Below are 17,133 nucleotides of genomic sequence, written 5' to 3'. Positions count from 1 at the left end.
AAAGAGTTTATCACAGAAATCAAAGAAATCAAGAACCCCTAACTACATCGATCCCCCCGAATAATTTCTCTACTCCACCGGATCCTCAAGCTAGCAATAATCCGGAGTACCCGCAGAACACACAAGAATACAGACAGAGGAATATTGCACCCCCCATGGGCAATGAAATGAAAAGATTGGCCGCGTTGGTGTTGGATGAACTTAAGAAAGTCAAAGTGAGCCTACCACTCTACGAGTTGCTCAAAGTGTCAGAAATCAAAGAGGCAGTGATCAATAGCCTAAGTGAGTCTAGTACAGCTAGGTCAAATGTTCAAGCCACTATCAACATGACCCAAGAGGAAGCCAATGACCAAGGACAATCTGAACAAAATGAATGCATGGTCCAGACCATAACCTTCCCAGCCAAAAAGGAAGACATGTTGGAAGGAAAAGTATTACTCAAAAGGGGCGAGACTAAGAAAACTCAGCCTATCGTCAAAGAAAGCCTCGCCACTAGCCAGACTCTTCCAGAAAAGGAAGTTGCAATTAAGAAAGATGTGGTCAAGAAAGGAAAATCCACAAACAAAGCTGATCACTCAAAAGAGGAGAGTCTAGCAAAGGATGATTATCCAAAAGTCAATCAAGTGAAACATCAAGAACACAATAGGGATTCTTCAGCCCCTTCTCAAGGAAAAGATGGACCGGCACCGTTCCTGCTATTAGTTAGAATATTTGGAAAATTACTACACAATTGCCTTTATGATTCAGGAGCTTCCAGTAACGTGATGCCCCTGGCCGTTTGTCAAAGACTAGGTATAACTCCCGCTCCTACCAAGAGAAAGGTCACTCAGTTGGACAAGACAGAAGTTCCAGTCATGGGCGAGTTAAACAACATTCATATGCAATTGGCCGCAGACTCGAGAGTCCAAAATTTCATTGATATTTTAGTGGTGGATATTCTAGATTCATATGGGATGCTCCTAAGTCGAGATTGGTCACGAAAATTGAATGGGTATGTATCAACTGATTTCGCACACATGTGGTTACCATGGAGAGGAGTCTCGAATCAAATCAAGGTCGATAGCACTCCAAGGTTGAGATTGATGATAACTGAATATGGAGAAGACAATGAAGTCCTGTTTTTAGAATCCGACCTAGGGACATACAAGCCTAAGGTGGAAGAAGTCTTGATGATACAAAACGTAGAAGATGAAGATAGCTAGCAAGAAGTGATAGAATCGACAGAGATGGTCATTGAAAGTGATCAAGGATCCGACCAAGAAGATGAAGGAATGTTTGAAAATTTCAGGAGGTTCGTACATAGAAACATATAGCAAAGTGTGCAACTTGGCAACTTAACGTCCATCCGAGATTTGCTTCTTCCAAATTGGTGTAGAATTCACAATGCCATCCACTCGGAACTATCTTGTGCTTTATGCCAGACTGCATTAGAACAAGTATACAAAAGAGCCTCGCAAGCACTAATTGTGGAAGAAATTCAAGATTCAGAGACCGAGAGTTCTATGGAAGATGAAGTCTTATCCGATACATCATCTGAAAGTCAGGAAAGTCCAGAGATAGAGAACCAAGAAGATGCAATATGGACATTAAGGTTCGACGGATCTAAATCTAAACAAGGATCTGGAGCTGGTTACGAATTAATTAGTCCAACAGGAGAAACCTACCTTGCCGCTCACAGATTGCAGTTCCCTTGCACCAACAACGTAGCTGAATATGAATCCTTGATTCATGGACTATTATTAGCCATCAAAAAAAGGGCGAAAATACTACAAGTATATGGAGACTCAGAGATAGCTATAAGGCAGATCAGAAAGCAGTATGTGTGCCATGACAAAAGATTGACCAGATACAGAAATCGAGTCTGGGATCTCATTGAGAGTTTTGAAGCTTTCAATATCAATTCGATTTATAGACATCAGAATCAAGTGGCCAATTCGCTTGCACAGGCTGCTAGTTCTTTGATACCATTAGCAATGGAAGGATTGAAGAAATTCACAGTTGAGTTAACATCAGTCCCTTCGGTCCCGGATAACATCACCAATTTTCAAGTTTTCGAGGACGACAAGCACATCCTGGATTTCTTAACCAACATAGATGTCTTCCTAACCCAGATCATTGATGAAGAAGAAGTGGGAGAAGCCGAATTTGATGCCGAAGGTGTCCTGAATTTAAAGACAAACACTATTCCAAGAGGAATGGTAGAATTGGAGAGAATTTTCGATCCTGACAAATTGAAAGAAAAGAAGAACCACAGCATGGAAGGAAACATGTGTGACACAATCAATCTAGGTAATGATATACAAGCTAAAAATGTATTCATTGGAAAGTCCTGCACAGCGACTGAAAGAGATGGAATCCTGAAAAACATGAGAGACTTCCCAGATGTCATTGCATGGAGTTATGAAGATCTCAAAACCTACGACACTGCAATTATCACCCACACAATCCCGTTGAAGCTAGGAAGCAAGCCATTCAGGCAGAGACAAAGGCCGGTTAATCCTTTATTGGAACCCCTGATATATCAAGAAGTGAAGAAGCTGCTCTCAGCCAAGATCATCTTCCCAGTAAGACACTCGACGTGGGTCGCCAACCTGGTACCTGTCAGAAAGAAAAATGGAGAGATCAGATTGTGTGTTGATTTCAGAAATCTCAACCGAGCATCAGAGAAAGATAATTATCCGCTACCATCACTAGATGAAGTGTTGCAGATTGTCAATGGATCGCAGATGATGTCCTTTCTAGATGGATATTCAGGATACAATCAAGTTCTAGTCGAACCTGAAGATCGACTAAAGACCGCTTTCACCACCAAATGGGGAACATTTGCATACAAGAGAATGCCTTTTGGACTTATAAATGCCGGGGCCACATTCCAGAGAGCTATGGATATCGCTTTCAGGGACTTAATTGGAAAATGCATTATTATATATATGGATGATATCACAGTTTTTTCCAGGCAAAGAGAAGATCATGTGGACGATTTAAGAAGAGTCTTCCAAAGGTGCAGAAGATATGGTGTTTCTCTCAATCCGAAGAAATGCATATTTGGAGTAACGGAAGGAAAACTTTTAGGACATGTCATTTCAGAAAGAGGAATCTCCATTGATCCTGAAAGAGTGAAAGCCATATTCACTATCAATTTGCCAGCTAGCAAGAAGGAACTCAAATCATTTTTCGGCAAGATCAACTTTGTCCGAAAGTTCATTACCGGATTTGCCGAGATTGTCAGACCTTTGAATGAAATGTTAAAGAAGGATGCAAAGATTGAATGGACTCCACAAGCCAAAAGGGCGTTTGAGGAAATAAAGACCGCCATCACAGAAGCACCAGTATTGATCAGTCCAGATTACCTCAAACCCTTTTATTTATATTCCTTCGCTTCTGACTACACTTGTGCCGCTATTCTGACCCAGAGAAGTGAAGAAAGGGACGAGAATCCGATTGCATTCATGAGCACCCCACTGAAAGATGCAGAACTCAGATATCCTAACATTGAAAAACAAGCATACGCCCTAGTAAAAGCCATTAAGAAATTCAGACATTACCTCCTGAGAGCCAAGATTTATGCAATAGTGCTTGATGCAGCAGTCAAGACTCTTCTCATGCAAAATGAATTAGGAGAAAGAAGAGGTAAGTGGGTCGCCATTATCCAAGAATTTGATATTGAAATCCAGCCCATGAAACTTGTTCGAGGACAAGCTTTGGCGCAGACATTGGCAGTTGACGGACCAGGATTAGTCCAGCAAGTTTATGAATTAGAGGACGTCACACATGATGAATGGTACAAAGATATTGTGACATACTTGCTTAATCACAGATGTCCTGCTCGCATGACACCCACACAGAAGAGAGCATTAAGAATGAAGTGTCAACACTACATGCTTCAAGGATCTGTTTTATATCGCAGAAATCATGAAGGAGTATACCTGAGGTGTGTTGGCAAAGATGAAGCAAAACAGATAATCAAACATTTCCATTCCAAGTTTGGAACCGGACATGGAGCCAACCTTGCTACAGCTCACCAGATCCTAAGAGCAGGATATTACTGGCCTACACTTTTCAAAGATACGTTTAATCACATCAGGACTTGCCACACATGTCAAGTCGCAGCTTTTAGAGAAAGGAATCCTGCCATGCCACTGAATCCAGTGATTGAGGCCAGACCATTTGCTAAATGGGGAATGGATTTTATTGGTGTTATCAACCCCGCATCCTCAGCACAACACAAGTACATCATTATAGCTACAGATTATTGTACCAGATGGTCGGAAGCACAAGCACTTAAAGTTTGCACTACTGAAGTCGTAATCAAATTTTTGGAAGAAAACATAATCACAAGGTTTGGATGTCCTTACGCGTTGGTTTGCGACAATGGATCGGCATTCACATCATTGAGATTCTCGAATTGGGCTTTTGAATATGGAATAACCCTTAAGTTCTCATCAAATTATTATCCTCAGGGTAATGGGTTAGCTGAGTCTACCGACAAGAATTTACTCAGCGTTATCAAGAAATTGCTAGAGAGAAGTCCAAGAGAATGGCACACCCAGTTAAGATTCGCCTTATGGGCAGACAGAATCAGAACCAAGAACGCATTAGGCATTTCACCTTATTTTCTGGTTTATGGCCAAGACCCAATCTTCCCCATGCAACTCAGGATCCCGATTTTGAGATTTATTTAGGAGTACATGGAAGACACTGATGCAGTACAAGCCCGACTGACGCAGTTGATGAATTTGGAAGAAAAGAGAGATCAAGCATTGGAGAATTTTGCAAAACACCAAGGAGTGGTGAAAAGATGGTTTGATCGACAAGCTAGAGTCAAGGCATTCAGAATTTCAGATCTTGTCCTGTACTGGGACAAGGCACATGAGAAAAGAGGAGAACATGATAAGTTTGATAAGCTTTGGAAAGGCCCTTATCAAATTTCAGAGATATTGGGAGAAAACGCATTTAGGTTGCGAACTTTAACTGGAGAAGACATCCTGTTGCCTGTCAATGGGAGGTATCTCAAACATTATTTCCAGTCCTAAGATGCCCAAGGCCTTCCCTTGTACATAGTTAGTTTAGTTTGCTTTCGTTGTTTTCCGTTTGTTTGTTTTTCGTTTCGCTTTGGTTTGCCTTTTGTTTTGTTTTCGTTTTCTTAGTTTAGGTGTTTTGTTTTAGGTTAGTTGTTTTGTCCTGAGGGGTATCCATTTGATATTGGGTGATTTTGTTATGTAACGCTTTGACTTCCTGCTAGGTTGTTGGTTGCATTTGGAAAATCATGAGGTCTTTTGGAATTGCAAAGGGAGTTTCTTTTAATAAAGCTTTGAGTTAGGACGTATTTGCATTGAAGTAGATTAGCTTATTGAACTCACGTATTTTTGTCCTCCAGTTATTATATTTTTACATACTTATAATCTCCGAGTCATTATGGTTTCCAGGCGAAGCTGTGATCAGTGAAAAATCCAAAGTCTGACTTCAGCGCCACCGCAATCCTCAAACCCTAGTGAGTTTTACTACTCACGAGCCAAAGAATTGACGGAACTAAAAGGCAGTATCAAAGAGAAAAGATGAAAAAAAAAAAAAAAAAAAAAATGAAAAGAGAAAAAAGAAAGAAGATGAGCTAAAAGGAAATATTAAAATGGCTAAAGGGAATTTACGAATAACTCCATCGGGGCTATAGACGCCTGGCTAGCAATGGAGCAATGTTCGTGAGCTTGCGGCGATAACCTCGTCGGGACTATGGACGTCTGGCTGGCAGCGAGGCTCTATCCAGGATGCTTTTGGGGTCTAGACAAACTACATAGCTTATCACAGGGGAACCTGAAGATCATGATTGTCTTGTTGAGGGGAATTAACGCACTTGCACACACATGGGTAACTGTGGACTTGATACTCTGTCTCAATATGATGGTCTCTTCTTGTAAGTGTTTCTTAACTCCTGGTTTTGTTGAGGGAGGTTTTCTGAGTTTTCTTCTAGAAAGATTGATTCCCAAATGTTTTTCAACATTTCTCAGTGGTGTCGCCAGATGTTGTGACCATTTCACACATCGCCCCATTTGAAATGGGGACCCCCTCTTTTTGCTCGTTTTTGCTCGCCTTTCGCTTTGCTTTTTAGGGTTTTGGTAGTTCGTCAGTTGTCTGGATTTAGGGTCAAGCCTTAGGGTTTCCATTACTGTCTTTTCAGGCCAGAGTCCAGTCAGTCTTGAGAGCTTTTTAAGCTTCCTTTTGTAGGATGCAATTTTGAATGAAATGAATTCGCCAGAGTGGTCTATTTTCAATTGGAATTTTGAGTACCGAGTCTTAATTTGTCTAAGTGTTGATGATGAAAATGTGATTTTATTCAATTGAGTAATTTTGACCTAAATTTTGAGTTTTTTGATATTTGATCCTGGGCATGGGGAATGATTTGTTTTTTCCTTGTGAAGTGATTAAACTTGTGAAATCATGATATTTTGGCCTGTAGGAGCAAAATCGCTCTTGTCCCTCAGTGAAGGACCGGAGCTCGTTTTCAAAAATCTTACTATCTCTGCAGGATCAAGATGATTTTTCGAATGGAAATGGTAAAGAAAGGCGTGATCTTTCCGTTGAATATAAATTGAAGAATTTCACGAACACAGAAATGCCTCAGGAAGCAAAATCGCTCCTGTCCCTCAGTGAAGGACCGGAGCTCAAAATCAAATATTGCTTTGTCCTTGCAGGATTTTAACAACTTGACGATTTGAAGAGATCAAAGGAGATGCATTTTATCAATTGAATATAATTTGAAGGCACAAACACGAAGAAAGTGGACCAAATTGCAAAAATCGCTCCTGTCCCTCAGTCAAGGACTAGGGCGAAATCCATTGTAGCTCCCGTCCCTCTCCCAGGGACCAGAGCGAAATTCTTCATAAGGCATGTCTTAGGCAAAGATCAAGCAAGTTTTAAGTTTGATGGCAAGAAAGGAGGTGAATTGAACCCGTTGAAGACAAATTGAAGATATCGTATCCTCCCTTTGTTCAAGGGAGGATACGATACCTTGGTATTTTATTCTGTGTTCGCATGTGCATAAAAAACACATCAACAATATGCTACAGTGCTGTAAGTATGAATTTTGTTATGACAAATTAAACAAATCATACAATCTGTGATTTAGTCTATTTTATCAAGAACAAGTTCAGAATCAAGAAAACTATGGTATATCTCTTCTAATGAGTTCTTTTTAAGGTGTTATGAACAGTTCATCGAAAGATTGCTGACAGTATTCAGATTATAAAAACTTATTTGCAGACTATTACTGTTCGTGGTGTGTGAAACAGAACAGCATTTCTGAAGAATAATAACATTCAGATTGTAACATCTTTGTAGCCTTAAAGTGTCTTAAAATTTTAACATCTAATCTTGCAGATCTGAAATCGGTGACAGTGGTATGCTCTTATATTTGTCATTGTTGTTCTGAAAATATATTAACAAGCCACTGGAGTTTGCTGCTAAACACAGAGTGTGAAGAACTTGAATAATAACATTCAGATTGTAATACTTTTGTAGACTTTGTGTATCTTCAAATCTGCAAATCTACTTCAAAATTCAGATTCTTTTGGATTTGATATTCCTTTAGATTATACACTCTACATTTTTGTTTTGAGACAAAAAAAACGGTATCTGAATTCCATTTATATTATCTCTTCTTAGATGTTTATCTCTACTAGGAGAAGCTTTTCTTAGCTGGAAATTTGGCAAAGAACTAGTTGGGAAGTCATTTAATTACCAATTACAAGTAAAAGTATTTCTATATATCATCACTGATAAATCCTGGCAACTGGACAAGCTCATCAATGAGCTTAAAACAGACACATATTGACCAGAACATTGAGATGCAGCACATTTGGAATCCTACCTCTGACAGGAGGAAGACAGCACGCTCAATATAAAATCTCTCACAAGGGAGGAGATCTGGACCGTAGCACACCAAATAAAAAGGGGAAACTTCTGGCCATCAAAATCTTGGCCAATTGTAAAGGCCTTTTCATGATTGAGTCGTTGATGGCAAAATATTAACCACCAAATAGCTTTCATTCGCAGTTCTTCTCTACCATATTCCAACAAGACATCATCAGCTCTCCAACATCCATCTAGCTAGTTGCTTGATGCTTTCACAATTTGGTACAGAAACTTTAGCATGTGAGGCTTTCTCCATCTGCTAGACGCTCAGACTATTAGCTCCTATGCTGGAAGTTCACCTATGTGGATCCCAAAGCATCTCATCCAACTGTTTGGAGCAAACTTCTGGGCTTGCCATGGAGGATCTTGCAACAAATATCACCTTTCAATCTACTGATAGCAGCGTTAACTTCCTATATTGAATATTATGAGACTGCACAATTTACCATACCATGTTGGAGCCCATCGACAGTGGCCCTGCTGGAGCAACAACAGAAACACCAAATTGACATTGTCAGAAACATCATATTCAAGGGGGCTAAATTCTAGCTCTGAGCATGTGCAATTGCAACTGATCCTAGTTTCCAGGTACAGGAACTTGCCTTCGGATGCCAAAATAATAAATGTAAAACCATCCATGCATGCAGAGTTGCAGACATCAATTGAAATGAGGAGCAGCCCTGTCTACCACTCAAATCCTGAACAGTAATTACCACCTAACTGACCGTCGCAAGAATACACATTGGATTTGGTAATTTCACAGGTCTGTTGTTGGCGACAATTTAAATGCTAACCGGCAACCGTTTCTGGCAGGAAGAAACTGGCATTCAGTTCTACACCTGCTCTCAGTTCATCCAAGAGCACTATATGATCAAAAACATAGAGCAGGGCTTCAAAGAGTAGTAGCGATAGTATTGATACCTATAATTACTTCAATGCATGATTAGTTGTCCTTGTTTTATTCACATTGTAAGAAAAATGATAGTAGTACTAGTAGTCTTCTGTGTATGAAGACTTTCTAGTCTTTGGCTTGCTGTTTTAAATGAAACTATGATGAATTGGGATAAATTCCTTATGGACATGAACCTTATTCTGCTTAATAATTTATACTTTAATTTATTGAAACAAAAGAATTGATGAAAGGCAGTTCCTTTTACTTTTGTAGTCTAGTTCTTTAATAAATATATGAGCTCCGTTTAGAACACACAAGAGAATGTAATGACTAGTGAATTCCATTGTTGGTGTGCAATCAGACTTGTGTCTTCCACTGATCTAAGGTTATAACTTATTTCATCTACCAGAGAAAAGGACCAGTGGGCTCAGTGTGATGAGTGTTCTAGTTGGCGTAGATTGCCTGTGGATGCCTTTTTGCCTCCAAGGTGGACCTGTGCTGATAATACATGGGATCCTAAGAGGTGAAGTCTGCTGCTTTCCATGTCATTTCAATTTTTTATGGAGTGAAGAGAAGTGTCAAATATTGGAATTTGTTATTGCTAATGAAATTCAGGCTCTACCATTTTTTCTTTTTCTATATGAATATCAGCAAAATAAAGAAATTATGTTTATAAGAGTAAATAATTATGCAAGTCTTTTCAAACCTTAAACATAAAAAGATCAAGATACTTGAGGAAATAGTCAATTACAGGTTTTGCATGCGTTGTCACAATTGTGTCATTCTGGATATACATGGACAGCTGTTTTACAAATAGAAACCACAAAATAATTCATATGGATTGTGGAGAATAATCATGTCTGCGAATAATCCCACAAACCGTAAATGATATCAAATTGCCGATGTCAATTAATCCTTCTAAATCCATAAACAAAATGTGATAGAGGGCAATTTAAAAAAAGTAGTTATTCACATTTTTAGCATGTATGGTTGGAGTTCTGTCATTTTGAATCCAGACAATGCTAGATGGCCGGAAATTACGAAACTTATCATATGCAAGGTTGCAAAGTTAAAAAATTCAAACCATAGTTGAACTACTTGCCAAAACCAAAAACTCGCCAAGGCCAGAAAAATAAATTCTGTGAAAACTCTGGTAAAAACTTGGGAACTTAAAAAATTGCTTAAAATTTGATTAGAAATGCATTTTTTTTGCAAAATTCAATGAGGAGATGCATCCAATGAGTCAATAAATGAGTACACTAAAGAGAAAAGCTGAGTCTAGATATATTTAATTGATTTAAATGCAAATTGGGTACAAAATCGCATCCTCATGAGGAATGTTGATGGGTGGAAGCAAAATAGTATATAGTTTTTGTAAAACTAAAAGTAAATAAGTCAATACAATTACATCTTCCTCTTCCCAGCTCTAGTAAAAACTAGGGGAGAGGTAGAACTAGAGAGTCTAGTCCTAGGAGTCTGCTGTGGATGTGCCTCCTCGCTCGACACAACTGGCTATGGCTCGACCTCCATCCTAGTTGTAGCTCTGCCTCTGCCTCTAGCTGCTCTTGACACTGACAATGACTCATCATCCTCATCTTACTCAATGTCATCCAGTGTGAATCCAAATCCACCCCCCTCCTCCATAGCCTGCCTCTCCAAATCATAGATATCATCCTCAGTAAACAATGGAGGTTGCTCCTGCAATTTCCAATCACTGTAAGGATCTATACTATCTAAATCAATTGGACCAGTTGGTGTTTCCTCTACCTTCCTTGTGTGCAATTGAAGATTATATTGCACAAAGACAAGGTCATTGAGGCGTTTTTGAGCTAACTTGCTCTTCTTCTTCGTGTGGATGGCCTCGAACAAGCTCCAATTGTCCTCACAATTGGATGAACTACAAGGCTGACATAAGATTCTAAGGGCAAATTTTTTGAGATTTTGGGGTATTTTTGCCCCAACTTCGCCACCATGCATTTGCAAATAAAAAATTTAAGAGTTAGAAAGCAAAGTGAAAACATATTTTATCAAATTATTAATAGTTGTAAGTTTGAAATTTGTAGCTTGTAAGATACATCTGAAAGACTCCAAATATTATACCTGGGGTTTAAGTGGTTCTTCCTCTCTTGGCCAGCTCTGAAGAGAATAGCTTACCGCTTGCTTCCTTGTAATTTTGGAATTCAGCCACAATGAGGTCTCTCATCTCCACCTCAGGTATCATCCTCTAAATGCATGTAGTGAGGCCCTACATGACCTCTCCATTGGGATTTGATTAAGAATCCTCGAACTTAAAATGAAGGTTGAGGAACTATCCTACTGCATGAATGGGTTGGTGGAGCTGATTGTTCTATTTCCTATCAATAATTTCTCAGATGGGATCAAATTTGAGTCAATCCCCCTTGTAGTAATTTTTGATAGACTCCTTGGCCCTATTTACGGCCTCATAAACATAATCCATTGGGGTTTGATCTCCGTCTACCATGCAAAGAACTCTACCAAAGGGCTCCAACACCTACAATTGAAAAGTACAAAATACATAAGGATTAATAATTAAAGTTACAAATTAATAATGAGAGACTTGAATTATAAATAATTAAATATTCCAGATTTGAAGTTACTTTCACAATCTCTGCAATTCTTTGTGCAAATAGGTTGTCGAAGACTATGCATGCAATAGCTTCTCCTTCAGGCTTCTTTGTATAAGGTGAGTCTAGCCATGTTTGACTCACAAACATTTGTTTCAAAGCCGTCAATGCATCAAGAATGCTTTGCAATGTTAAGAAAATCATTGCAAACCTTGTGACACTTGCTCTTACCAACTCTTTCCCTTGGGTGTGTTCTCTCATCAAGTGAAGAATCCAAGGGTGATTATAGATGTATTTTGTTATCCTCCTTGCATCTTCTACAACTGGTGTCACGCAATCAAGTTTTCCTATGTCCTCCAAAAGAAGGTCAAGGACATGTGTTGCACAAGATGTCCAAAAAGGAGTGGGGTGTCTCTCTTGAAGGATTCTACCTGTTGCCACATATGCTACTGCATTATCGGTTATTATTTGCACCACATTTTCAACTCCCACTTCCACAACAATTTGCTCCAACGTTAGCCAAAGTTTAAACATTTTTCACTTTGTTGGAAGTATCTACCAATTTCAAGAACACCACGTTATTCTTGCAAGCAACTAAAAAATTAATGATGGTGCAGTTTTTGCCATCTGTCCACCCATCAAAAAGAATAGTGCAGCCATATTTTTTCCATTCTTTTCTTTGGTCTTCCACCACTTGTCTTGCCCTATCAATTGCATTTGTGAGCAACTTACAAGTACCAAGTGAAATTAAGTCTAGTACACAATTTTGATAAAAACAAGAAAAACATTTTAAAAATTAAAACAAGTGGACTGAGTTACTAGCCTCCTACCCATGTCCTTGCAAGAAGGGGCCTTGTATTTTTTTCCCGAAACTGTCAATGCGGTAACCAAATTAAGCCAATAAGGATTCTTTGCCACATTGAATGGGATGTTGTTGAAGTACAAAAAATTGACACATGCAATGTCTGTTTGCTCATGCATCTCCCTATTCTACCAAATTGTCTTGAATGATGATTGTGCTCCAGTTGTGTTCTTAGGCACAAAATAATCACCTATAGACTGCTGTAGCACTGATGGTGATGTAGTGGGTGTTCTACTAGAAGTAGCTGAAGTTGTGGCCGAGGTGGTGCTGGATTTGCGGATACATGGACCACGAAGAGAGTTCACTATGCCTTGAAGTGCTGCTTCTTTAAGGTTGAATGAAGCACCTTCGGATTCAGCTATGGATGCTCTCATGGCTAGTTTTGCCCTCTCCCTTTGCAACTTTTTTTCTTCCCTAGTTGCAAGTATGGCATTCATTTCTCTTTTTATTTCCTCTGTGGCCCCCATACATCCCCTTGCATCATGCTAATTGATGCTTCCAAGGTGGTATTTGAGGCGGTTTATGCCTCTATGAAATAGTTTTTCACATTTAATGCATATTACCGACCTAGGTTCCGGTCCTTCAAAGGCATACTTCCAAGCCTTGTCTCTAGCACCTTTTGGACGAATGCCTACATATCTAGATGGGCATGCATCTACAGACAGGGCAGACCCTGAAGCTGAACCAATTGTAGAACCTTTTCTATTTGCCATTATAAATTAATGGTTAACCTACACATACAAAGTGAAAACACAAAGTTAATATTTTAATAAAAAAATTTAGCAATCAAACGAAATTAGTTTAAATAATTTTAACATCATTGAAAGCTGAAAAAAAAAGTGTTAGGGTTTGAATTTTTTTGGAAAAGTAGAGATTCTTGAAAAATTAGTGTAAATTGTAAAAAAATGGTGTTAAATCTTGTTCATTGGACTCTAAATCAATTTAGACTACTTAGGAAAGGTCATTATTGATTTTTTATTAACCTAGATGCAACGAAAAAAAATGTTTTAAAAAAAACTTAGAAAAAAAATCAGAAAACCTACTTGAGAATCTGATTTTGCTTTGAAATCCACTTCAAATCCGCTCCAAATCCACTAAAAATGATGCAAATTATGTTGGAGAGACTTGGGAGGGTGTTTTTGCTCTTGAGCAGCAAAATAGAACCCAAAAAATGAAATTATGAGGACTTTTTGATGCTACTGCCTTTTAGTTCTGTGCAGGTGAGTTTTTGGCACAGACTTGCCAAGTTTTGCCAAAATTTCGCTAAAAAACTCTGCGAGTGTTTGGCAAAAACTAGGCGAGTAAATGGCAAGTTTACTTGCCAGGCCGAAAAACTCGTGAGTTTTTGTCTTTGACTACTCGCCGAGTAGTCCATCTATGCTTCAAACCATAGTAAACTAAAGACAGAAACATGGATAATGCTTGATTTTGCAGGAAGGTTATTCAAGCCAAAGTTATTATCATTTATGATAAATAATAGGAGGGAACTGAGCATTATTCTTGAGAACCTGCCAAATGGTAAAAACATCCTGTCAAAGCTTCTGTTTGAGCTCTTGAATTGAATCAGAGTTAAAAGTCTATAACTGTTTATGGAAGCATCTGGATTGGCAAGTATCAGCAAAAAATGGGCTTAGTAAGCAAAAGATGGTGGTTAGGTTATTTAATAGGTTTGATATCAGTTTTTTTTTTTCTTATGATAGGTTTGATATCCTCTTGCAGAGTGACCTTTGGTTTAGATGCCATTACTGGGGTATATCTTCTGTCCAATTCATCCAGGCCTTGCACATGGCCTTTTCTGTTTGGGTACTTGACACTCAGAATTGGATGTGGTAGTTTACCCATTTCAACTTTTAACATTTGTACATTTTTAAGCATGTAACATGTCACTTGGGGATTTGAACATGGGTCTCCATTATAAAAGCCCTTATGATTTGTTAATCGAGCTCATCCTATTTGAAATTTTTGGAGGTATCGGCTTTATTTTGCTTTCCTTCTGGTCTGTATTTTGACTTTTAGGAAAAATTATTTGAAATATACATCCAAAACAGCTTAAAAGTTAAAATTCATCTGAGCCAGGACTGATGGTGTATCTTTGAGATATGATAGTTTCAATGTGTTTGGCATTTGGTTTTCCATTTGTTTCAGAAAAGAATGACCCTTCTGTTGCTCTGTCTGTTGTAAGTGAACAGATTGGCTACATAAAAGAGGAAACAATGAAAATGGTATACAGCCAGTTTGTATTACTGTTTAATTTCATCTAAATCTTAAATCTCCAATGAAGGAAATATAAAAATGTGTTTCCAGAAGAAACTCATTCTTTATCTTGACTTGAACCTATGCCCCAAAAAAAGGACGGTAGCTGAGTAGGATTTCTTTTTGTGTGTTTCTTTTGACTTACTTCCCGAAGATGAGAAACTTCAGTGTTGTAGCATAGCTGAAAGTTACTTTAAGTTCATAAAAGGTTTAAGCTTCTCAGTAATGATTAACTCATTTATCTGGTTTTGCTACTCTGGTTGTAGGTCTTTTTGTTCAACACCTCAGGAAATGACCTCAGAAGAACTTGGAAATCTTCTTCAGTTGACGACAGGTTTGTTTCACTAAAATGTACAATTTTTTGACTTTGTTACTTGCATTGACTATGATGTTGAATGTGAAATCAGTTTGAGGGTAAGTCTTTGTAGGTATACATGCAGAATGTTTTTTTGTAAATCAATGTAATTACTAATAGGATAAATTAATCAAAATAAAATTTGTAACTTGCACTTGATCTAGACTCTGATCATTTTGGCGTTATTGAGAATTATTTAATTATGATGCAGAATCGAGAAAAGTGGAACCTCCTGAGGGACAGAAGATCACAGAGGTTTCATCAGGATTGGATACACTAGCTAATGTAGCAGCTCTGGGAGAAGGTGCAACTGCGGCTGTACCTCCCTTAGCTGCCGCAACTACAAAACACCCTAGACATAGGCCAGGGTGTACATGTATTGTTTGTATTCAACCTCCTAGTGGAAAGGGGCCTAAACATAAGCCAACTTGTACCTGCAATGTCTGTATGACAGTCAAGCGTAGATTCAAGACACTTATGATGCGTAGAAAGAAGCGCCAGTCAGAGAGAGAAGCAGAAAATGCAAAGAAAAAGCGTACATGGACAAAGGAAGAAGGAGAGGTCAACAGTGGATCTAATTGGCAATCTGATATGTGCTCACTTCCTGAAAATTTTTCAAGACTAGAGCAATCAACATTAGCATTCAGGGAAGGGTTGACAAGGGTCAATAACTTTGCTGGAGATGAGGTGAAATCATCCTCAGAAGCAAATTTACCAGGTTATGAAAAAGGGCCTAGAATAAACATAGAAAATAGTACATTAGGTAAAGGTCAGATTGATTTAAATAGTCATCCAGCACGTGATGAGGACCCCTCACGAGCAGTTGGTCGTGTGAGCATGATGAGGCTTCTTCAAGATGCTAGTTTACCTCTTGATATGTATCTAAAGCAACATGGACTTACTAGCTTACTAAGTCCTCAACAGGTAACTATGTCTCCTATGGGGTTTGAAATGAGTGCAAGTGAACAAAGGGTTGAGCAAAATTGTACTCCATCTAATGCTCAAAATCAGGATCAAGTCCAGGAAGAGCAGTTATTAACTGCAAACGGTGTGAAAAATGATGTTACATCTGTTTCTACTTAAGTGAGTTGAACATATAGACTTTTCTTTTCCCGTTTTTAATACGCGTGGCTCAGATGATATTGTTTTTGACTTTATTGCTTATGTCTGTAACCAGAGCTGATACTGAAAGCAAGTTCTACCAGAACAAGTTTCAATTGTGGCTTAGATTTGTCAATGCTCGAGGGCAGAGATAAATTGCTCCAGTGGATGATATTTCGAACCTCTTACAATAGGAAACTGGATTGCAAAAATTTCTTCATCTTTACCCGTCAGAGGTTTATCAACACGTGTAGTCTGAGAGGCTGAAGTAAGTTTGTGTTTGTCAACCTTGACTGGTTATCAAATTATTGATGAAGGAATCAAGGAAGGGGATTTTGTTACCTGTGGATTGGTGGCAAGCATCCATTTGATAAAAATCTAATGTATAGTAAGTAATTCTTTTGTTGTGATGTAATTTAAAAAATGTATTCAGATAATTTTCGGGACTATATGCCATCGTTTGCTTTAGATCCCTCTTGATTCCAGGCAACAAGTATTTGGCGGGATCTCTACAAATTGCTGCATTTTGCGACATAGTGGTCCACATGACTCTAGATGGAAAATGGGTGAACAGTACACTGACAGTTATTCTGTTGGTGGCATAAGTTTTCTTACCCATCACTGATCCCAAGTTGCTGGCAACATCCCACTTAAATTTCGGAGGAGAAAATGATTGTATAGACCTTGAGAAAGGATGGTTTATTTGTAATACAAGATTTGATTTCTTGATTTAAGAATTTAGAAACTTGTATTCATGGCCACTTATGAGAGGAGCAAGCAAGATAGAGTTGCAGTGATTATTTTAAGGAATTCGTTCTCATATTACAGCCTATAAGTCATTGATCCATTGGTTCACCCTTTCTATTTTATTATTATCTTTGAAAAGTTAATAAAACCTTTTTAACCTGATAGTTTGCTACTATTCTCGGCCTGCATTTGGCAACATGTGCATGATTCTCTTGGAGGCTGTAATGGTGACTTGATATACTACAATAAGTAAAACCAAGCTGACAAAATGATTCTTATGTATGGAAGCTCAAGTAGGCTGGTCGCATATATGAATTCTTTGGCCAATGATCTTAGTTTATACATACTTTTAATGTAAATGTAATATGTTTAGTCTCTCATAGAGGTTTGATCGGCTACCCCATCAATGGCCATGGCAATATCTCCTTGGTAG

General features: G+C 38.5%; 1 protein-coding gene across 3 annotated transcripts in view; it reads left to right on the top strand.

Annotated features, from left to right (window-relative positions):
- LOC131039817 (B3 domain-containing transcription repressor VAL2) overlaps positions 1–16,875 on the top strand; it is a 50,988-nt gene extending 34,113 nt beyond the window's left edge. For 2 of the 3 annotated variants that reach the window (XM_057972666.2, XM_057972667.2), the window contains exons 10-13: positions 9,207–9,320; positions 14,764–14,831; positions 15,064–15,935; positions 16,030–16,875. In XM_057972666.2, the coding sequence (XP_057828649.2) occupies positions 9,207–9,320; positions 14,764–14,831; positions 15,064–15,935 (1,054 nt within the window). In that variant the 3' untranslated portion in view covers positions 16,030–16,875. The remainder of the gene's footprint in view (positions 1–9,206; positions 9,321–14,763; positions 14,832–15,063; positions 15,936–16,029) is intronic. The other variant, XM_057972669.2, reaches the window with a different exon arrangement.
- Positions 16,876–17,133: the final 258 nt, after the last annotated feature.

The sequence above is a fragment of the Cryptomeria japonica genome, chromosome 7 (assembly GCF_030272615.1).
Source record: "Cryptomeria japonica chromosome 7, Sugi_1.0, whole genome shotgun sequence".
Lineage (NCBI taxonomy): Eukaryota > Viridiplantae > Streptophyta > Pinopsida > Cupressales > Cupressaceae > Cryptomeria > Cryptomeria japonica.
The sequence above is the reverse complement of the archived record's forward strand: the minus strand, read 5'-3'. Positions and strand labels throughout refer to the sequence as shown.